The sequence below is a fragment of the Balaenoptera ricei genome, chromosome 11 (assembly GCF_028023285.1).
Source record: "Balaenoptera ricei isolate mBalRic1 chromosome 11, mBalRic1.hap2, whole genome shotgun sequence".
NCBI classification, from domain to species: Eukaryota; Metazoa; Chordata; class Mammalia; order Artiodactyla; family Balaenopteridae; genus Balaenoptera; species Balaenoptera ricei.
Window position 1 is genome coordinate 67,690,701 of NC_082649.1, and position 23,727 is coordinate 67,714,427.

General features: G+C 41.2%; 1 protein-coding gene across 4 annotated transcripts in view; it reads left to right on the forward strand.

Annotated features, from left to right (window-relative positions):
* ARIH2 (ariadne RBR E3 ubiquitin protein ligase 2) overlaps positions 1-23,727 on the forward strand; it is a 47,460-nt gene that overhangs the window by 17,733 nt on the left and 6,000 nt on the right. For 3 of the 4 annotated variants that reach the window (XM_059939589.1, XM_059939587.1, XM_059939588.1), the window contains 8 exons: positions 13,110-13,177; positions 15,909-15,972; positions 17,459-17,609; positions 18,534-18,655; positions 19,916-20,025; positions 21,398-21,515; positions 22,508-22,558; positions 22,649-22,670. In XM_059939589.1, the coding sequence (XP_059795572.1) occupies positions 13,110-13,177; positions 15,909-15,972; positions 17,459-17,609; positions 18,534-18,655; positions 19,916-20,025; positions 21,398-21,515; positions 22,508-22,558; positions 22,649-22,670 (706 nt within the window). Of the gene's footprint in view, positions 1-2,457; positions 2,504-13,109; positions 13,178-15,908; positions 15,973-17,458; positions 17,610-18,533; positions 18,656-19,915; positions 20,026-21,397; positions 21,516-22,507; positions 22,559-22,648; positions 22,671-23,727 lie in introns of all 4 variants that reach the window. The other variant, XM_059939590.1, reaches the window with a different exon arrangement.

Sequence of the window (23,727 nt, forward strand, 5' to 3'; positions counted from 1 at the left end):
AAAGTTGGGGCTTGGATGGGAGTGGGTAGGGAGTGGTATAAGTAAGCTAAGTCTGGTAGAGAATTACGGGCCCACTCAGCGATGTTGGTAACAACCAGAAGAACCCAGACGAATGACTGGGAGAGATTTTTCCTGGATGGGAAGACTGGGAGGATGGGGGTGGGGCAGGACAGAGGGGCAGGTGTTGTTCCTTTTCATCAAAGTGCTTTTTATGAACCATTTGATTTATTTTTTGTTCAGTGGTAATTGGGATAGGTAAAGAATTTGTTGATTCCCAATAAAAGAAGTGTTTCTGAGTGTCTTCTGTTGTCTTAACTTTTAGATAGATGCTAGGAAAGATGGGGAAAAAATAGTTTAACCTCTACCATAAAATAACTTAAAGATCTCTTTGCCTTTAGTTTCTGCCCCCTCCTTTTTTAGAATGGTGAGAAAGGAGGTATAAATAAATAAAACCTTTTCTACTTCTATTTCATATTTTCTGATATACCCACTAAAAGCACCATTTTATTTTGCTCTCTTGAAAAACTTGAAGTGGTTTCTCCAGATTCCAGCCTGAACTCTTCTTTCCTGTTGCTCCTCTCCCTAATGTTTGATTTTTGCTTCCTCAAACCTCCTGTCAGCATCTCTGCCATTCCTGTCACCCTCAGAAGGCTTCTCAGCCCGCCATTCTTTTTCTTTTTTTTTTAAATCCTCCCTTCTGGAGCTGTATCTGGCCTCTCCTGGTAGATTGTGCACCCCCTGAGGGCTTGGAAGGCTTTGGTGCCTGCCTGGGCTCTGGAGGAGGCTGTGGATTTGCAGTGGTTTGAGATTAGACCATAGGAGACGGGCAGAGGGTAGCGTTAGCATATAGCACCTAGTACTGGCACAGGCATTGTTCTAGGTGCTTGGGTATGACAGAGAAGGAAAGTGTTCTTAAAAACCTCTTCCCTCAGAGAGGAGCTTCTATTCTGATGGAGGTTTACATAAACATAAAAGTTATAAAAATGTGATATATGTTTTGAGCATAGCTAACAGCAGCAGTCAGTGGCTCTGTCTTTGAAACATGCTGTTGGAGTTTGTGGCTTTGTCACTAAGGTATGCTAGCCTATGAGATGTCCTCTGGAGAAGAGAGGTGACCTAGCTGGAACTGCCTAGAGGTATTTGGTATTCCCTCTCCTTTGTCTCCTCACAGTAGCAGTAGCTGGAGAAGACAGCATTATTTGAAATCACTTATGGACAAGATGGGCTTATAGCTGTGGGAATATGGTAGGAGACTTGGCTTTTAGTCCTACTATGTGTAGTTCATTGGCTATCAGCTCCTATCTGCATTTCTTTTGGTTGTGGTTACTGGATATGACCTTGGTTCACTGAAGTTGTAATCATCCTGCCTATATATGGCATCCCCCTAGAAAACTGTTAGAATTCTAGAAGGGGCTGTAATCAGCCTTTTGTACTGAGTATTTCCCAGAAGATTTTCATTGAAATGCAAACCTAAAAGATATGCTGGCTGGGATTTACTTCACAATAATCTAGAGGGTAGGGGATAGGTAGGGTGCAGATACAGTGGACCTGGCCATGAGTTGATGTTGGAGCTGGGTGATGGGTACATGGGTTTCATTATAGTCTTCACTTATGTAGATGCTTGGAATTTTTCATAATAAAAAAAGTACCCTCATGGTCAAGAAATGGATGACTTTCGTATTTTTGCTTTATTGTATTTTTCATAAATAACTTTAGTAAGGTCTTTAGGTGTTTTTGGTATTGATTTTAATGATCAGAGACCATAACAGGACTAAATTAAGGATAGACTGGAGAGAAATCTTCAAATTTGTGTTTATTAATCAGATTTTTTAAAGCACTTGTAATACATGGGTGCCTCAGTTACAAGTCAGCCCTCCCTCTGTGGAGAGAAAGTAAAGGAAGCAAAGTTACAATCAGGTGCCTGAGAGCTGACCTTTTAGAGGCTGAGAGTATGAAGGTGTGAAGTATGGGAGAAGTGAAGGCCCACCACTTAAATTCGACTTTAGGGGTGGGTCTTGCCTAAGGTCAGAGGCACTCCGGGACCCTACTACCACCACCACCACTGCTGATTTTGCCCCATTCTAAGCTGGTGTTCACCTACTCCTTTGTCTCTGTGCTTTAACCTTACTTCTTTCTCTTATTCCTTCGGTACTTTCTTGCCTCACCCTCTACCCTCCAAGACCAAAATCCATCCATCTTGATCTCCTTAGGCTAGTTTTCCTGTATCATGTCCCTTTCTACCCCAGGCCCAGAAGCTGGCCAACAATTCACTCTTCCTTCATCTCTGCTTTTTAGTGAATGACCACTAGTGTTTGTTAACAAATGTGATTGGACCATGAAGTGGCTTAACGACAGGCTGAGGCATGGAGACCCATTCATGTAGCCTTAAAAGATTTCAGGCAGTTGGCAAGTAAGAATTCTAAATAAAAATTGAAACTACCACCTGTATTTTTTCAGGCCGTTGATGCTCACTGCCATCAGCTGCATCCTCCCTATGGCACTGGTAAGTGTGGGAAGGGCTGGTGACAATTTTGGTGGGCTGCTGAATTTCTTTTTTCTGGGGGAAAAAAATCTATCTGCAAGCTGTGTTATTAACTTGTCCCCAAGGGCTGGACAGCTTGAACCAGCTATAGGAGACTAAAACGATGAAGAAGCAACTGACCATGCTCAGGGGTTTCCTTGGGGAACTGTTGTCAGGAATGGAGGCTATTCAGTATGTTCTTTGATCCTTACATAAAATTAGCATGTTCTGTGCATTATTTTGAATAATAAACATACTATCCAGGTTCTCTGGGATGTCAAGTAATGACTGTTAAATTTCCTGAAATTCTGAAGACATTTTTCCCAAAGATAGATGTTGGCGATGTATTGAAAGAGTACAGAATATTGTATGTACTTATCGTTTCCTTCAGTAGCAGGATTTATCTCCCTCTGGTATTTTAAGTTCTTTGTGGTCAGGGGATCAAAAATGTTTGTTCCAATGATTAAGTTATAAAATTCTGATAGAGACTTAACTTGAATTTTTATAGGGGAAGGGTTTGGTAGAAACCAGAAAAGAAATTTGTGGCTCTCATTTACTAACAGACTTCAGGTGGACTTGGGGTCCTGTGATTTGAAAAATAATTTCACCACAGTCAGCTTTCTGCTCAGGGACCTAATAGGGAAAATACATACAATGAAATTGAAACATAGAGTGGGGCAGCAAGTCATAGGAATGCTAAAAGAATGCTAAAATATAACACAATGACCAGATTGCTGCTGGAGTTGCCTTATCTAAGCTCCTGTAATCCTGCATCTGTCTCCTTGTAATGAGTGGGTCAGAGGCCACATAGATCCAGAAGTTTTATCTTATCAAGGTAGTCTCCATTCCAAGTTGACAGGCTGATGCTTATACTATTTCATTTCTCTAGTCTCTGAAGCCCTTAGATCATGGAGTAAAAGTGCCTCCAGACAGAATATCTAACGAAATGCTGAGGTTGTAGACTTGTGTGCTGTTAACCATGTCAGGAACTGCTTGCTGATAACAGCAGTTAAAATATTCATGTACACTTCATTACATCTGTGAGAAAATCTTAGCATCATTGGCTCATATCCTGGATTTTCCCCCTCAGGTCCAACTCCTACCCACCCACCCCCCAAAGCCCTGCTTGTGAAGCCAGGATAGAATTGTGTGCACACTTTATATATTCTTTGTTAAAAAACAGAAAGGAGAACTTAACTCCCCAGCAGCTGTCTACTCCTTTAGGTATCTGTGAACAGGTGGTAACTACTGAACATGTTTTGAGGGCCTCTATCTGGGAAATACCTTCTTAAGTGTCTCTCCCAAACATTATGGAGGATGACAGAAGAAGTTTGCCTGCAACCTTTGGGAAATAGTGATGTCCAGCAGCAAAGTCCTTTTTGACATGCATGTAGCCAAGTGCTTCCTGAAATAAAGATCAGAAAACCATCTAAGGGTGTTGAGATTGTAAATGTAATGGCAAAACAAAGCCAAATTGGATTGGCAATACAGAACAATGTCCAGGGTGGATGACAACAGAGGTGACCCCACAGTCCTTTCAAGCTGGAGGGAAAGCTCTACAGAGTCTTCTGACCCATTGTGGGTCAGGTTTGAGGGTACAGGGAATGAGGGAAAAAAGGCAGGGAAGATGGGCTACACTTGGCCTCTCTTCTGACCCCATCTTTGACTCTGTGAAAACCTTCTCTAGACCACCCAGGGACGTGAGGGCACCCTTCAGTCTTTGATGAACTTTATACCACTACTTGCCCTCTCTTCCCCACTTTGATCAGTCACACTCCCTTCCCCAGTTCCCTGGAGAAAATGAGAGAGAAGTTCTTATCTTTGGGGCTTATGTTCACACTGACCAAGGCTTAGGCACAAATGGAGTTGCTCAGAGACAGGCCAAGGAGTGAGAGGAAGGCAGGCCTGAGAGCTGTGCCCTGTGGAACAGCAACAGTTTGAGCTGACAGACCGGGAGAAGAGCATCTAATGGAACACTAAGAAGGCTGGGTGTGGGAGGTTTAGAGGGAGCCAGAGTGTTGTGAAGTTATTGCCATTACAGACCTATTTATGCTAAAATTCATACTGCCTAATCGGTTAACCTTTGGTCAGAACTATGTTAAAAACTCTGAAGGGAAATTTTTCATTTCGAAGAGTAAGTAAAAGATCAAAATGAACTATTTGATGCAGTAGTGTAAGGGTCAACCCTCCGTTTACTGTGACATTTGTTTATGCAGATGATTGCCATTGAATTAAATTTGGCAAACTTTCCCTCCAACTTCATGAAAAATTTAAAATATACAAAGAAGTTTAAAGAATTATACAGTGGGCATCCATTTACATACCATCTAGATTATATGGTTGCTAACTTTTTGCTGCATTTACTTTATCATATATCTGTCCATCAATTTTATTTTTAAACAGCTTTATTGAAGTATTACTGACATTCCATTAAATTCATCCATTTTAAAGGGTACCATTAGAGTTTTAGTAAATGTAAACAAATATACAACCATCACCACAATCCAAGTTATAGAACATTTTCATCACCCAGAAAGTTCCCTTGTATCCATTTGTAGTTGGTCCCCACTCCCAGTCCCACCAAACTCCTGATCATCTTACTGTCTGCATAGTTTTGCCTTTTCTAGAAATTTAATATAAACTGAATCATACAATATGTAGTCTTTTGTGTCTGGCTTCTTTCACTTAGCGTAATGTTTTCAAGGTTCATCCATGTTGTATCACATGTCAGTATTGCTTTCCTTTTATTGCCCAATGATGATTTTCCATTGCATAGATATATACCACATTTTGTTTATCCATTCATTCATCAGTTGATGAACATTTGGGTTGATTCCAGTTTTTGGCTATTATGAAATATGATGCTATGATTGTTTATATCCAGGGTTTTATGTGGACATGTTCTCATTTCTCTTGGATAGATATCTAGCAGTGGGATTGCTAGGTCATATGGTAAATGTATGTTTAACATTTTAAGAAAATGCCAAACTGTTTTCTGAGGTTACTCTACTATTTTACGTTCCCACCAGCATTATATAAGTGTTCCAGGTTCTCCACATGCTTGCTAGCACTTAGTCAGTCTTCTGGATTATAATCATTCTAGTGAGTGTGAAGTAGTATCTTGTAGTTTTAATTTGCATTTCATTTCCCTAATGACTAATAATATTGAGGATCTCTTCTTGTGTGTATCTGCTATTCATACTTTTTTTTGTGAAGTGTCTGTTCAAATCTTTTGCCCATTTAAAAAAAATTGAGGTGTTTGTCTTATTATTGAGTTGTATGAGTTCTTTATATGTTCCGAAATAAGTTCTTTATCAGATACATGATTTGCAATTATTTTTTCTCCCATTTTGTGGCCTGTCTCTTCCATTTTCTTAATAACGTCCTTTGAAGAGTAAGCGTTTAATTTTGATGAAGTCCAGTTTATCAGATTTTTTCTTTTAAGGATTGTGCTTTCAGTATCATATCTAAGAAATCTTTGCCTAAAACTAAGGTTGCAAAGATTTTCTTCTGTGTTTTCTTGTAGAAGTTTTATAGTTTTCAGTTTCATTTAAATCTGTGAACTATTTTGAGTTAATTTTTGTGTGACATGAACAAAACATCTAAGTTCTGTGTTTGTTTGTTTTGTATAATGATATTCAGTTACTCCGGAATTGTTTGTTGAAGACTATCCTATCCTCCAATGAATTACATTGTGGAAATTAACCATAAGTGTATGAGTTTACTTCTGGACTTTATTCTGTTCCATTGATCTATATGTCTGTCCTTAAGCCAGTACCCCACTGTCTTGATTACTGTAGCTTTATAGTAAGTCTTGAAGTCAGATGGTATAAGTCCTCCAACTTTGCTCTTTCAAGATTGCTTTGGGGACTTCCCTGGCTGTCCAGTGGTTAAAACCCTTGCTTTGATTTTGATTAATTTTTAAAAATAAATTTATTTATTTTATTTATTTTTGGCTGTGTTGGGTCTTCGTTGCTGTATGTGGGCCTTCTCTATTTGTGGTGAGCGAGGGCTACTCTTCGTTGCGGTGCACGTGCTTCTCATTGCGGTGGCTTCTCTTGTTGCGAAGCACAGGCCCTAGAGCGCGTGGGCTTCAGTAGTTGTGGCGTGCGGGCTCTAGAGCACAGGCTCAGTAGTTGTGGCACACGGGCTTAGTTGCTCCGTGGCATGTGGGATCTTCCTGAACCAGGGCTCGAACCTGTGTCCCCTGCATTGGCAGGCAGATCCTTAACCACTGTGCCACCAGGGAAGTCCCTGATTTTGATTAATTTTGATTGCTGTGTTCAGTCTATAGCTATGTTGTCCAGTATGGTAGCTGTGACCACATGTAGCCATTGGGCATTGGAAATATGGCTAGTTTGGATTGGTATGTGCTATAATTCTGAATACAATGGACTTTGAAGATTTAGATGGAAAAAAGATGTAAAATATAGTTTATTAGTTTCTATGGATTAACATGTTGAAATAATATTTTAGATATATTGGGTTAAATAAAATATATTTATAAATAAATTTTAGTTTTCATTTGTTTGCTGCAAATGAAAACTAAAATTTATATATTTTATATAAATTTATATATTATATAAATTTATATAAAGTTTGTATTTTATATAAATTTATAAAATTTATATATTTTTATATATTGGCATTCTATTTTTTTATCTTACTAAATTTATTAGTTCTACTAGTAGATTTGTAGATTCTTTTAGGATTTTCTGTGTAAATAGTCATTTTATTTAGGAATAGAGACAGATTTGCTTCTTCTTTTTTTAATCTTTTATGTCTTTTTTTTTTTCCTTTCCTTATTGCCCTGGGTAGGGCTTTCATAACGTTAAGTGACATGATGAGAGTGGTCATCCCTGCGATGTTCCTGATCTTAGCATTCACTATTTCATTATTGAGTATAATGTTTTCCATAGATGCCCTATATTCGATTTAGGCAGTTCCATTTTTCTTCCTAATTTGCCAGGAATTTTTGTCTTGAATGATTATTGAATTTTATCAAATGAGTTTTCTTGCATCTACTGAAATGGTCATTTGGGTTTTTTCTGCCTTTATTTTGTTAATTCAGTGAATTGTCTTAGGAGTTTTCACATGTTAAATCAGCCTTTTCTATATTGTTGGATTTAATTTGCTAAAATATTTGGATTGATTTTTGTGTTTTTGTTCATAAGGCTTATTTGTAATTTTATTTTTATATTTTTGTTAGGTTTTTATATCAGGGTTATGTTAGTCTCATAAAGCGAGTTTGGAAGAAGTATTCCTTCCTGCTCTAGTTTCTGAAAATGTTTATTTAAGATTAGTTTTGATAGAATTCACCAGTAAAAACTTCTGGGTCTAGCATTTTGTGAGAAAATTTTTTATCATGAATTCAATGTCTTTAATAGATATAGAGCTATTCAGTTTTTCTTTTGTGTCAGTTTTGGTAAGTGTTTTTCAAGGAACTTGTCAATCTCTTCTAAGATACCAAATTTATTAGCATTTGATTATTCATATTTTCTTACTTTCCTTTTAATACCTGCAAGATTTGTAGGGATAGTCCCTCTTATCACCCTTGTTATTGGCAATTTGTATTCTCTTTTTTTTCTTAATTGTTCTAGCTAAAGTTTTTATCAACTTTATTGATTTTTTTAAAGAATCAACTTTTGGACTTTATTGATTTTCACTATTTGTTTTGGATTTTATTTCTGTTTTTATCTATTTTCTTCTTTTAACTGAGTTTTGTCATCTTTTTCTAGCTTCTTAAGGTAGGCCCTTATGTCATTGATTTTTGGACCTTTCTTCTATAGTATAAATATTTACATTTGTAAATTTCCCTCTTGGCATTATATTAGCTGCATCTCACAACTTTTATTATGTGGTATTTTCATTATCATTCAGTTCAAAACATTTTCTAATTTTTCTTGTGATTTCTTCCTTGACACACAGGTTTTATAGAGGTATGTTCTTTAATTTCCAAATATTTGTTATATAAGAAGGGCATGCTTGGCAGAGAACAGTCAGGGAGCCTCTTGGGGTTACTGGAATCATTTGGTCTATTGCTGGACTCCTCAGGGCAGTGGTTCTGCAGTGGGTCCTGATGACTCTTGACTAACACTTAAGGTTCATCTTGTCAGTACTAGAGAGCAATGATGGGTTTTAAACAGGTTGGGACTGATCCTGGTAAGACGTGAAAGCTCTAAGAATAGTCTGTTATTGTAATTGTTACATGGAGGCTTTAGGAAACTCATCCTGGGGGGCTATGGGCGGTGGGGGGTGGGGGGGGCGGGCAGACGATAGACACTGGCATATCAGTATATAAGATACCTTTCCTTTGTCCAGGTGTTAGCGAAGCCCTTCTGATGGAAGTGTTTAGGAGAGGCAGGAATAGAGATTGTGCAGTGGAATGGTGGTGATGGAAGAGGGTGGAGTGGTAAGGAAGAGCGAGACATAGAGGAAAATGCTGATGCAGGTGTAGGAGTGTGATGTCTCCAGTGACAAGATGGGCATTCAGGAGGAAGAGCACATTTAGTGTACCTGAACAGGTTCTGCGAGACTCATCACAGAGACCAAGAGGGGTGTTAAGGCAGAGGAAATTTAAGTGTCAAATTCTACCAACAAGATAAGAAATGTTTGTTGAATTTGGCAACAAGGGAGTTTATATTGCCTGGTACATGTGTGTAAAGAATAGTATATCCACTATCGGCAGTTCCAAATAGATTGAAATTCAGCAATTAAAATCAACATTTTGTCAAACTATGAACCAAAATTGAATTCATATTGGCAGTTATAACCACTAAACTTTCAAAGTATTATATATATTTTCAAGCATGATTCTTGAGAATAGCTCTAACGTTTTGGGGAGGAGGTGGGGGGATAGGAAAACATCTTATTTCTGCTCTTGAGAGTCTTTGTTTAAATTCATCCTAACTGTTCTTGCCTCATGGTCTTGTGAGTATCTAAAGTGGACACATTCCACCAGCTAAGGGTTTGCAGTTTAGACAGGGGTAATACTCCCAGGCATGCTGGAAATAGTGACCTATTACTATCGAGAAGGGCCCTCTTTGACCCCTGAGATGGAGAGAATGGTGGACTCTGTCTCTGTGGGGAGAAGGTCAGATTAATCTGTAATTACCTTGGGGTTCCACATTTTTGGGCAAGAACTTCCTAGTTCTTAGTTTCTAGTCTTTTCCTCGATTAGACTCATAAATAAATAAGACTTTTAATCTTCTTATTACATATTGATCTAATAGAACCGCAAATTTGTCTTGAACATGACATGGTCATGTGTTCCTTCCTAAGTCATTAGTTTTTTTGGCTGTCAGTGGTTATCACCTTGGACCCATTTTCCTTTTGGAAAAGGTTTGACCTTCTCATTGTGAGTCCTTCTTGGGAGAGTTCCCTGGTGGCCTAGTGGTTAGGATTTTGGGCTTTCACCACCATGGCCCGGGTTCAGTCCCTGGTTGGGGAACTGAGATCTCACAAGCTGCGCGGTACAGCCAAAAATAAATAAATCAATAAAAGAAAGCTTTAAGTCGTTCTTGATAATACGTAATCCTAACTACTAACAGGTTGTTAGTTGCTTGTCAAAACGGTCCAGCAAGAGTTCGTCTTGGTTCTGCTGGAAGATTTTTGTTCTCCACAATTGGACATATAAGAAGAGTGGAAGACTTTCCCCAGTTGTTAAGTGTTTTTTTTAATATATATAAATTTATTTATTTTATTTATTTTTATTTGTGGCTGTGTTGTGTCTTCGTTTCTGCGTGAAGGCTTTCTCTAGTTGCGGCTAGCGGGGGCTACTCTTCGTTGCAGTGCGCAGGTTTCTCTTGTTGCAGACACGGGCTCTAGGTGCGCAGGCTCAGTAGTTGAGACGCATGGGCTTAGTTGCTCCGTGGCATGTGGGGTCTTCCCAAACCAGGGCTCGAACCCATGTGCCCTGCATATTGGCAGGTGGATTCTTAACCACTGCGCTACCAGGGAAGTCCCCAGTTGTTAAGTGTTGACTTTAATAGATTCAGGATGGATTGCCAAGCTCTTCGAGCATAACTCAGTAATGCTGTGAATGCTCAGGTAGTTCGTTCCTGAGAAAGCTCAGCTGTTTGCACTCTGAGAATGACAGATTTTTATCTTTAATGTTTTAATATCATACATGAGGTTTGTCTTGGCCCTCTTGCTGAGGGTGGTTTAAGTATTGCCCCACCCCCCTACAATCACCTGACGTCTCTTCCTCTGGGAGACTGCTGAGGGGGCAATGGTGAAGTCAGTTCTCTCCTGTGACCCAAATCAGGGAGGATGGGGCCTCTCTTCCGAGACTACCTTTTAGCATAAATTCTAGGTACTCTTCCTTTAACCCTGTGCTGCTCTTGCTCAGAGGGCCCTTTGGAACCTGATTTTCCTGTAGATCTTACCTGGTGTTCATTACTGGGCAAGGTGCCGTCATTCTGCATTTTCCTTCAGGTTCATAATGGATTAATTGAGGAAGAGTCCCTAATAGTTTATGATATACTATGAACATGATATGGGCAATCACAGCGCCTCCTGCAGAAGGCTGGTGGGAGGTGCATACAGCTGATGCACGTGCCTACTGCCTTGTATATATTGATGTATTCTTGGCTGTTGGCTTTGAAAGAATAGATTCACATCTATTCAGTTTTATAAAGTACTAGATGCATCCTCTCTTCACATTATCAGTCCTCACCAGAACTCAACTCTGCTGGAATATTCTGAGTTGGTCATTAGTGGACTTGTAGTCATCAGTAAAATTTTCAGTTTCAGCAGATAGCTGTGTTGTTTTCATAGATAGATGGGCTGCATCTGGTGTGCTAATTCTGAGACTTTGTTGTTGCTGTTAGTGCTGTTGAGATCAAGGGATCAGACCAGATATGGTGTTAAAATTCTATTTCTTCAGGAAGATCAAGAAATTTCATTTTGGGAATTCCCTGGTTGTCCAGTGGTTAGGACTCTGTGTTTCCACTGCAGGCGGCACGGGTTCGATCCCTGGTCAGGGAACTAAGATCCCGCATGCTGTGCGGCCAAAAAAAAAAGAAAAGAAATTTCATTTTGAAAATCCATAAACTAAAGACATAATGTCATTTAATGATCAGCATGTGTCCAGTCCAGTTCTGGGCTCTGTGGATCTGTGAGAGGCAGCCTGACCCCTGTTCTTAGCCAACAGGTTCCTCTAAGCCATCTGTGGTGATAAGGGAAGGTGGCTGCTGGACATAGCCAGGACTCCTCTGTGTTTCCTGAGTGGCTCAGTGCCTTTGAGATGACTTGGTAGCCACTTCACAATGAGACATTTAGAAGTCAGGACAGAAAACAGTGGGTGCATGGCCGACTGGGCCCCACTATATAAGAGACGATGGAAAAGGTTCCAGCAAGGAGCTCATTTAAACCAGTATCATTTTGTGAATTCCCTGGCAGTCCAGTGGTTAAGACTCAGTGCTCTCCTGCAGTTCTTATCTGTGCACCAGGCATGTACCACCTTATAGGTCCTTGGTTGCTCCTGTATGAAAACTCAGTCCAGTGAGCAGAGTACCAAGGTTCTGTGTGTTCTCTTGGCTCCCTAGGTTGAAGTGTGCTCCTTGTTTTTCCTTGATTCAGTAGCACCCTCGTGTTTTGCAGTGCTCTCTCTGGGTAGCCTTATCTAGGCCTCCAAACACATCCTAATCTTCTGACCCCCCAGCCGGATTAGAAGATTAGGCCCCCTGGTGGTCCAGTGGTTAGGATTCTGTGTTTCACTGCTGGGGGCCTGAGTCCAATTCCTGGTCAGGCAACTAAGATCTCACAAGCCTCACGGCCAAAAAAAAAAAAGATTAGGCCCCCACCCAAGTCTTGATGTTCAGGGTTCTGTTTTGTAACTAGCTTACTTTCTTATTAACATTAAAATTAATATATGAACTACTTTCTGCGTCAGTAAACTTAGCTATGCAACATCCTTTTCAGGGACTGCATATCCTGTATCATTTCCTCAGAAAAAATTTTACAGAGGTAGAATTGCTAGCTCAGTGCACCTTCTGAGGCTCTTTGATAGCCATAACCGCTGTGCTTTAAAGGAGAATGTAGGGGCCAGAAAGGCTGCCCACGGACTTCTAAATTCTCCTTGCAATTAGGGCTCATTAGTTGCCGGGAATTCAGAGATTTTAAACAGGGGTGTTTTTTGTTTGTTTTGTTTTTCTGGGTTTATACAAGAAGTCCAAGCCTGAGGTTTTCTGCAAGTAACAGGCCTAACTAGAGGTGCACTTACCATGTATGGCCTCCTACAGCAGCTTGAGGAAACAAATCACATTAGGGAACCTAACAGCTCTTTTGCTTAAATTGGATGCTGGGTCATTATATACTGTAGATAGGATGGTTTCGCATAAGTTTCAAATCAAACTAATTTCTGTGAAGGGTCATTAATGAAAACAAAGATCGAAAAATCAAGAGATCCAGGAAATCACTAAGACTATAAGAGTCTGAACTTAAAAGATGAAACAGGGAACCAAGAGGAAGAATTTGAAAGTCAAGCCTGGGCCTGCAATAGAGATGAATGTATGCATTTCTCAAAATGCAGAGCACTCTGAAAGAAACTACGTTATAATTTGATTTCTTTTTTTTTTCTTTCTAGGTATCTCATTCAGTTGCTAAACTTATATTAGTTAATTTCCACTGGCAAGTCGCAGAGATAATGGACAGGTAAGGTGTCTGGGGGAGGAAGAGATGGCATCGCCCATAGCTCCTCTCTCTGCCTACCCGCCCAGTGATGATTATTGTTTATGTTTTGGAGAATATCCTTACAGTGTGCAGATTATATTTTTAAAACACTGGATCATAGTGTATAGCCTTTTTTCTCTCAGTGTATGGTGAACATTTTCCCATGTTTTCAGCATATTCTTTCTACCCCAGTTTTAATGCTGGCACAGTATTTTATTATATAGATGTTCCGTACTTTTCCAAACCCCTGTTGTTGTACAGTGAAGTTAGGTCAAAATTTTTATGCCATTGTTAATTTTTAATCAGTGCCCTTCTAGATAACACTTGACAGTATCTCCAGTTATTTCTTTCAGACACATCAAGTGAGGAATACATCATGACATAGTGCGTGTTACCTTCAGAGAAAAGGTCAGCTAGTTTACCCTGCACCTCCAGAACCAGAGCCCTTGAGGCACACAGCTTGGAGTCTCAGGTGTCCTGGAAGTTGTCAGGAGGAGGGGTTCCTCCTCCTCATGCATCCTCTAGGGGGATTCCTCTAAGAGGCATGTGCTTCTGTCTAGCTCAGGGTTTCTCATCCTAAGCACTGTTGATGTGTTGGGCTAGATAACTCTTTGTTGTGAAGGGACTGTTCTGTGAATTGTAGGAGGTTTGGAAGAATCTCCGGGGTCTACCTACTAGAAGTCCTTAAATCAAAAATGCCTCCGGACTGCCAGATAACTCCTGGAGAACAAAATTGCCCCTGCTGAGCAGTGCACTGGTCACTACCCCTGCTCTTTCACACCACAGTGAGTCTTCTTTCTCTGTATGGTGTGATTCTGTTCATTGGCAGAGGAAGATCATTATGCCTTTCCTTCTCTAGGCTAAGAAGACCAAACTAGCTGGAGCAGCTCAGCCTGATCAGGAAAGAGCAAATGCATTCCTGGTTCACTAACTGCACTCTCACTCTCTATACTGAAGAGCTGAATACATTTAGGTAGACTTCCAGATGAACTTCCCTGTCTGCACTGCTATCCAAAACTCTGGAACCACATAGGTTCCGGTAATGGGTATCTAGCACTGTCCAAACTCTAGCCTAACTTGGGGATGGAGACAATTTGGATAGCTATAAAGATATTAAGAATAGTAGTGTGAGAACTAGGAATAAAAATTGAAGTAGGCATTCTGACTAGGCGGAGTAAGGAAATCATGTATATGAGATGTAGTTCTTCCCTGCTCAGATTCCTGGTGTCTTGGTAATGTGATTACCTGGACTTTGTGTGACACTTTTATTGCCACATGATAACTGTTTTTATTTTTAAAAGTATTTATGCCATAGCTCATTCCAGAAAGGAATTAAATTTTTATTATGAAATTTTTTTTTCCAAAAATGTGTGAGTGCGCACTCACATTCATATGTGTGATGTATATAGGTTTTAAAGACAAATAAAGCAAACAAGAAACTCTCTGACCTTTACTCAGAGGCCTCTGATGGCAATCCCTGCCTGGCTACAATCCCTTCCTTCTCCAGGGTGACCAGTACCTTGAATTCAGTATTGATCATTTTCTTATGTATTCTTAAATTATATATCTTTTAGTTTTGTATGTTTTTAGAACTTTACAGACATGGAATCATATCATATGTATTCTTCAACTTTTTAAATAAACAAGGTTGAACATCATGACATCTTATCCATCCTCCTGTCAAAAACTATTTGTGAGTTTTTAGTTTTTTGCTGTTAAAAATAATGCAACTCTGAAAACTCTTGTACATGACTTACAGTGTCACATAATTTTTCTAGGGTTAAGTACAGAAAGTGAATTGCTGGGCTGTAGGGTATGTGTTACTTCAGCTTTACTAGATAACGCCAAAATGTTTTCCAAAGTGATTGTACCATGTTATATACCCACTAGTGGTGTATGAGTGTCAGAATTAAAGTTTTACAGTCTGGTGGGTGTAAATGGCATCTGGTTGTTTTTAATTTCAATGTCCAGATTATTAAGGAGGTTGATCATTTTTTCCTATGTGATTTGTGCTTCCTCTTCTGTGAAATACCTATTAGGTCTTTTGCCCATTTTTCTAATTGTTGTTTTTCATTTCAAAGGGACGTTTAGGAGTTTTTGTTTTGTTTATTCTGAATATCAGTTCTTTACCAGTTGTATATGTATTGAATTATCTTTCAGTTTATAGCTTGGCTTTTCACTTTATCTTGTCTTCTGATGAACTGAAGTTCTTTTGGCTTGCGGGATCTCAGTTCCCTGACCAGGGATTGAACCTGGGCTATAGCAGTGAAAGCCCAGAATCCTGACCACTAGGCCACCAGGGAATTCCCTGAACTGAAGTTCTTAAATGTAGCATACAGAGTTTTCCTTTATGCTTTGCTTTTTCTGTGTCTTTAAGATGTCCTTTCCTATTCTGAAGACATAGAGATATTTGCTTGTAATTCCAGAAAGGGACTTAAAGCAGATATGGTCCTTCATAAGTATTTTTCTTATAGTTCAGTGCCTTTAAGACAGAGTTGTTATTCTTATACCAATTGAGAGCTAAAAAAATTGAAAAAGCAGAAAGTATTTGTAGTAAGGTGAAAAGCAAGCTTGGTTTTGCGAGAAGATAGTTAAAAGACAAAGATACTTTAGTGTGACTGCAACACATGTTGGTCTATCCTGTTTTTGTTCAGAAGTAAAACTATTTGTCTTCAGGTTCTGATTCCCTTTATTTCTGCTTTTTGTTTTGTAGATACAAGTCTAATTCTGCTCAACTGCTCGTTGAGGCTCGAGTTCAGCCCAATCCGTCGAAACATGTGAGTGTCTCCTCCTTGAATAAGGCTTCTCCTGTTGCCCGTGGCTCTTTCTGTGGCTCACATTGTTATTGAGAACCATCTTGCCTTGTTTATAGTGCAATATGCCCATGATATTTGTTCCAGCATAGGCCTAAATCTTCCATTTCCATTATAGTTTGGAAATTTTCCTCATAGATGAGGAGTGAATCATTGCCTGCCCTCTCCAGCCTCACCTTTTTCCTTGCACTTACATACAGCCTGTACTGTATTCCTGCTGTGTTCTTGGTGTTCCCACTCACCACATGCCTCTTTGACTCTGCTTGTGCCTTCCCTGGCCTGGAATGTCCAGATTCTGTCCCCATCTCTGCTTGTGGAAATGGAACTCATCTTTAGAGACCCACATCCAAGCCATCTCTCACAAAACCTATCTCCTGGGACCACTCCCCTCCAAACTCCTCTAATTATATCTTTAAACCTTTACGTGTATGTTGTAGTAATTCACTCATATCTTTTCAGCTCCCCTACTAGACTGTAAGTGCTTTTTAAGTTTAGGAATCAATGTATAGCAATTTCCTCTGTATCTGTGAGTTCAGTCAGCATTTGTCAAATGAATGAGGGCCATGTTAAAAGCACTCTCAGGAGGGAGAATTGGGGCTCAGATCACCACATAACTTCTGCAGTCTCTTAGGAGAAAATTTCTAGGGAGCATACTGGACAAACATAAGAATACGGTCCTTTTCCTCAAGTTATTTTTTGTATTCCCAGTAAACTAACAAGAACCTAATGTTAAACATGTAGTAGACTTTTTCATTGGTTAGTGTTTTTGGCTGGGGTCCCCAGATTGTCTTTGCCAGTTTGTGTAGCATGGTATATGGACTCTGGAGTTTAAGCTTTACAGTTATTTGCCCACAAACTAGAAGAGTTTCTTCCCTTGTAGAAGCCTTCCTCATCTCTCTAAATTAATTGTATGTGACATCTCTTTGGTATGTTAAGGATGAATTGTAACTTGGTAAAAACTGTAATACTGTGTGTTTTGGACATATTGATATGGGAAAACCACTGTCTTTGACAAGTAAAACTGCATTGTGGGCTGTTAGAGGCTCACACTCAGCCTCTAAGCACCTATATGGCTGGGTTTGTAGTACTTGTTGAGGAGTAACTCTGTGCTGTGCTGAATGAGGGCAGTTTACAAAAGAAACCCAATAGCCTCTGAAAGAAGGTGGATTGAATGACCTCTAAGGACCTTGACAATTCTGAAATCCTGGTCTTTTCAGCCTGACATTATAAACTACTGTTAGTTCTCATTTCCATCTTCTCTCTGCCTCTCTAAATCCTAGTGATTCATCAAGCCTAGTTCAGTTACCACCTCCTTCAGAAAGCCTTCCTGATAATATGCTTTCTGCTCAAAACTGGAACTCGCAGAGTGCACACATTGCAGTTGAGTTCTGACACTTGTTGCAGGGTCAGAATTGCCTTCCATGGCTCATATCACTCTGCCTCTCCCCAGGTCCCCACAACCCATCCCCCTCACCACTGCGCAGTGTGTATGCAGTTTGTGCGGAAGGAAAACCTACTGTCTCTGGCCTGTCAGCACCAGTTTTGCCGCAGCTGCTGGGAGCAACACTGCTCAGTACTTGTCAAGGACGGCGTGGGTGTGGGTGAGTCTGCCATAGGATTTATAAAAGGCTGGCATGAAGTATTTAGCTTCAGCTCTGCCCTTTCAGGTTCTCAGGTCAACTGAGTGTTTTCTTGTGAGCCTAATTGAAGTTTTTATTGTCAGAACCATTGGTTTCCAAACACATCTGTCTGAACAATGGCAAAGTTTAAACCTGAGCAGAATGAGAGAGTTAAGGCTAATGTTTGGGCATATATGTAAATGTTGGTGTGAATGCAAGGCTACCTTCTCTTGCCTTTTGGGAGAACTGTCCTTTAAGCTGCCTACCGTATCTATCTTGATTCTCAGAGTGGCAGCCATAACTCAGAAACACCTAGAGAGTTTGCTGTTATTTAGGAAATACAAGCACAAATCAAACTTGATGATCAGTTAAAGGAATATTTAACTATGACTTGATATTTGAAACTAAATTAGCATTACTTTAATTGTGTCTGCAAAATCTCATTGTATTGACGGTAATCACATGCACGTAATATTAAACATCACAAAACTAAATTGTTAGTTAATAACCCTATAGGATTTTTTAAACAGTTTTGTTTTTTATTGCTGCTATTTGTGATATATATGATTTAATTTGTTTTGTTTTTGTTGTTTTGTTTTTTTTGGTGGCTCTGTGCGGCTTACGGGATCTTAGTTCCCCGACCAGGGATCGAACCCGGGGCTCTGGCAGTGAGAATGCCGAGTCCTGACCACTGGACCATCAGGGAATTCCCTATCCTATTTAATTTGGAATAATATTTTAGTTGCATCACTGTGCAAATATATTAATTTCTCTCTTCTTTGAATAAATTCTGATGCTTTAGGGGTTCCTTACGTAGAATCTGAATTTGTTGGTTGAACTCAGCAAATATATTATCGTTGTGTCTTCTGCAATACAGTTGTCCATCAGGTTGTCTTTATTCAACAGGTGTCTCTTGCATGGCTCAGGACTGCCCGCTTCGAACACCAGAGGACTTCGTGTTTCCATTGCTGCCCAATGAAGAATTGAGAGACAAATACAGACGCTACCTCTTCAGGGACTATGTGGAGGTATGCCCAGCCCCTGTTGTGCCCTCTGTCTTCCTGGGCCTGCTTTTCATCAGATGCTCACCAGTTACTTTATAGAGTAGGCTGCCAGTAGATGCTTTCGTTTGAAGAAAGAGCTCCACGGCTTTAAAACAGGTTGAAAACTACTAGAGTGCTAGTGAATCCCAGGTCTGTTGCTTCCTTATTATGTATCCCTTGACCCATTATTTTACCTCTCTGAGCCTTGGTTTTCTCTTGTAGAATGGTCAGGCATCCCCACCTTATACAAAGCTGCTTAAACAAGCTATTGTATGTCAGGGGATAAACATGAGTCAGGCATATCTCAGGAGTTGCTGTTCTGTTCAGTTCACTGTGTGATTCAGCACAAAGAAGAGGTGTTGCTTTTTGGGCAATTTGAAAACTTGTTCAGGTTTTCAGCATGGTCAGTTTTGGAGTCCTTCCCCTCTATTGCACTACCTGTTCAGGCTTGTTGGGTCCATGCAGCATAATTTTCGTCTTTGTCTTTCATGCCTAAGTTTATTGGATTGATTAATGGTCTGGGTCGTCTCATGCACATGCCACAGGAAAAGCAATGCCTTGTTCCTTGTGCTGTTTGCTGCCTTTGGTAGATGCCTGAGGGTCGTTGAGCCCCTCAGAGTCTTATGCACAGCTGAGTGGTCTGTGTTCCTTTCCAGCCCTGGTCCCTATGCCCTTTCATTTCAGAGACACACTTCTGTATTCCATTTTGTCATCTAATCTTAGAGCACTCTAGTGAGTTGCTTGCTACCTAGTTTAAGCTAAGCATTCAAAGGTCATTTTCAGGGATCTCCCTGGTGGTCCAGTGGTTAAGAATCTGCCTTCCAATGCAGGGGATTCGGGTTCGATCCCTGGTTAGGGAACTAAGATCCCACATGCCGCGGGGCAACTAAGCCTGCGTGCTCTAGAGCCTGTGTGCCACAACTAGAGAGAAGCCCACACGCCGCAACGAAGAGCCCACGCACCACAACAAAAGATCCCACATGCCACAGTGAAGATCCCATGTGCCGCAACTAAGACCCAACTCAGCCAAATAAATAAATATTAAAAACAAGCAAACAAACAGAGGTCATTTGCACTACCTGCCTAATGTCTGGTCTTCACGACATCCATCTTGAATTCCTGTAGCCCCTTGATATAGGTCATCAGCTGGAAGAACAGAAGGCGTTTGAGTACTCAGGGAGGTCTAATTTGGAGGCACCAACTAGGGGATGTCCTCATTACTCCCCCCCCTTGGTGTTTTCACAGAGTCACTACCAGCTCCAGCTGTGCCCTGGTGCAGACTGCCCCATGGTTATCCGGGTACAGGAGCCCAGAGCTCGCCGAGTACAGTGCAATCGGTGCAACGAGGTCTTCTGGTAAGAGTGAGTGTGGGTGCTGAGCAGCCCTGGGCTTGTGCCTTCTCCTGCTCTAAAGCATCACTGCTGTTGCTCTTGTGAGGATGGGGCTGGGAGAGGCAGGGTTGTTGAGCCAGAAGAGCAGCTCTGTTCCACGTGGGCAGGGTTTGTACCTAGCATCTCATATTCCATGAGATGTTTGATAATAGTCAGTCTGGAGACAAGAAAGGGGCACAGATTCTTGGGGAATGTGCTGTGGTTTATGCTGCTGAGACTCATGGCCCAGAGACTGCGTGTCTGTATGGGTGTGTATCTACCTGCACAGATAATTCACATACTGCTGTATTTGAAAGCAACAACCATCAACGTTTTAATCTTTCTCTCTCTTGGCCTTTCTGCTAATTTTATAACACTATAATCCATAAATGTGTTTATATTTACCTGGGGTTTACTCTATTCAGTAGACATGATGGGAATAGCTAAAGTATACTGAAGGCTTACCAGAGGAAATGGTCTGTCCTGATGATTTTACCTTCATTATCACAACAACTGTGTATGATTGTACTGTTGTTACTCTTATGTTATAGGTGAGGAAATTGAGGTGCAAGGTAATGGCAGAGCCATAATTTAGGTCCAGACCTGTCCCCAATTCACGCCTCCCTGGAAAATTCATGGTGGGGCTTCAGAGAAAATATGTAGAAAATGTGGTATGTGTGCATATGTGCCTGCCTTTCAAGATGTTATTGAGGGAGTCTGTGATTCACCAAAGGTTAAGAACCACTAATGTGGTTGCTTTCCATCCTTTGTGTCCTGCGTTATGAACTTCTTTTCCCTGGGACATGTGTTAGGCTACCTGCCTGAGAGCCTTTATCCATAAAGTTGTGTTGGCTTGGACAAAAGGGAAATTAAAAACATGGGAGCCTGGCCTGATGAATGTTGGAGTGTTTTTCTTTTCTGATTTTAAGTTTCAAGCATTGTCAGATGTATCATGCCCCCTACAGATTGCACAAGTGCTGGCCTTGTGCATCCTGTGTGCACATCTGACTTGGAGATAAGCCAAGGCTCCCAGAACTGGATCTCATTCCTGCCTTGGGCCTGAGTTGAGGTATCTTCTCAGAATGCGTCCCCGTGCCCTTTGGGAAGCTGAATTCTGAATTTGATATCCTGTCAGGAAGGATTGACACCACATAAGATATTTAAAACATTTCATTTGGGTTGATTGAGAGAAATTCACACAGTACTTCGGTATAATCCTGGGTAAGAAAAGGTCTCAGATGCCTTGATAGGTGACGTTACCTCTTTGAAAAGCTCTAATTCAGGATCTGTTGGCTTGGACAGAAGGAAAATGAAAAACACAGGATCTGACCTAACGATTATCTTTTCTGGTTTTAAGTTTCAAGTGTCGTCAGATGTATCACGCCCCCACAGACTGCGCCACAATTCGGAAATGGCTCACGAAGTGTGCAGACGACTCTGAAACAGCCAACTACATTAGTGCTCACACTAAAGACGTAAGGACTGTATCTTACCTGTCATGGATCTGCCCTCCTTAGTGCTGCCCAGGGCCTTGCCCAGGAGATGTACCATCCGAGAGCAGAACAGGGCTCTTGATGGAGGCTCTTGATCAGGGCCTCAGGGCTCTTGATGGAGGCTGCCCAGACCTGGCAGAGTTTGTAGCAATTTATCATAGTATGCACCGAGTGCATTTATTTTAATAAATTGCTGAAATGCTTGGAGAAGTTTGACCCTTAGGAAAACTAATTAGAAGAAGACTAGGTTTTATTGAATGCCTCCCAAGCTTTAACAGCCCTGGGAGGGAGGTAGTTGATAGCCACACGTAATAAATAGCAGAACTCTAATGCAAGCCCAGGCCTGCCCAGTTCTCATTCTGGAAACTTCCCATGGGAAAGCATGGCCTGTAGCCCCTTGAGTTCTGCATGACTCAGCACTCAAGGCTGTACCCTGTGCCAGTCACACGCTGAGTTGATGCACCCACAAGCACAGCTGTGACCATGACATCATTAAGCATAGTCCTTTTCATGGCGGTGGAAGAGCACAGCATCAGACTGATCTCTGCATTGCTGCCTGGGGTTGCTGGCATCTCTCAAATGAGAGCGAGCTTTAGAGGTTATTTCCTTGGCCTCTCCGGGAAGCAGAAGTTCAGGCAAGCTGATGAGAACTTAGTCCAGTGTGGCAGCTCTTATGCTGCTTTGGCATTCCTCCCAAGCAGGCAAGCTCTCTACTGACTCAGCTTGTGCTTAATCTGAGCGGCCTCGTGGCAGGGACAGATGGTGCTTGGAGTGTTTCAGAGCCAAACATGCTGACCTCATTTCCTTGAATTGCTGTTCCAGCCTCAGCGACCCGCCACATTTAAGTGAGATGCTCCTCCCCAGAAGTGCTCGCACGATGAGCTACTGGGCACGGGTGCCAGGAGCTTTGTGTAATTTGTCTTAGAACCGGCCTGATGGTGCGTGAGCCTAATGGCACCCTTCTGTCTCCTCAGTGTCCCAAGTGCAACATCTGCATTGAGAAGAACGGAGGCTGCAATCACATGGTGAGCAGACGCCTGTACGTTTTGCTTATGTGACGTGGAGCCTTTGGTCAGCGTGCCCTTAACATGTTCTCTTCTGTTTCCCTCTGACAGCAATGCTCCAAGTGTAAACACGGTGAGTCCCAGGCTTGATGTACAAGGCCCAGTGGCACAGTCTCTGTTTCTTGTGCACGGGTCTCCACTGCTTGTTTAGTGAGTGCTTTTGTGGTGAAGTGATAAAACAGAGGGCAGCCTCAGTCACTTATAGTCATGATAACCAGAATAAAGCATTTCTTGATTTCTTGATTTATTATTTTTCGGTCCCTTTTATAATCCCACTGCCGTCTCGCTGACACATGTAGTCAGAAGTCAAGTTTGGGGTGACTATTAGACCCTCATGAATCCTCAGTCATCCAAGAAGAAGGTTTTAGTGTGTTCTTTTTATTTTTGCCAAGGCAGGTAAGTAGCATGGGGCTTATCTGTGCTGCCTTACAGATACCTTTTAAGCAGGCTGTACATGGTTTTACTGGAGGCAGTAAAATAATAGTTTTCCTCTAAGGTTTTTTTTTTAATATATATATAAATTTTTTTATTTATTTATTTTTGGCTGCGTTGGGTCTTCGTTGCTGTACGCGTGCTTTCTCGAGTTGTGGCGAGTGGGGGCTACTCTTCGTTGTGGTGCGCGGGCTTCTCATTGCAGTGGCTTCTCTTGTGGAGCACGGCCTCTAGGCGCGCAGGCCTCAGTAGTTGTGGCTCGCGGGTTCTAGAGCGCAGGCTCAGTAGTTGTGGCGCATGGACTTAGTTGCTCTGCGTCATGTGGGAACTTCCTGGACCAGGGCTCGAACCCATGTCCCCCTGCGTTGGCAGGCGGATTCTTAACCACTGTGCCACCAGGGAAGTCCTCCTCTGAGGTTTTATAAAGTTTGCAGAGGGGGTTTTGGCCTTTCAGGCCTCCGTCATCTATCAGGTGTAGGTTACATACAACCTGTTGGTTTTGCTTTCCTTTCCTGCCGGATCAAGTACAGAAATAAAATTCCTTCAGGTAGAAAATATGTCCAGATAGGTTTCTTTTTTTTTTTTTTTAATTTTTTATTATTTATTTATTATTTTTATTTTTGGCTGTGTTGGGTCTTCGTTTCTGTGCGAGGGCTTTCTCCAGTTGCGGCGAGTGGGGGCCACTCTTCATCGCGGTG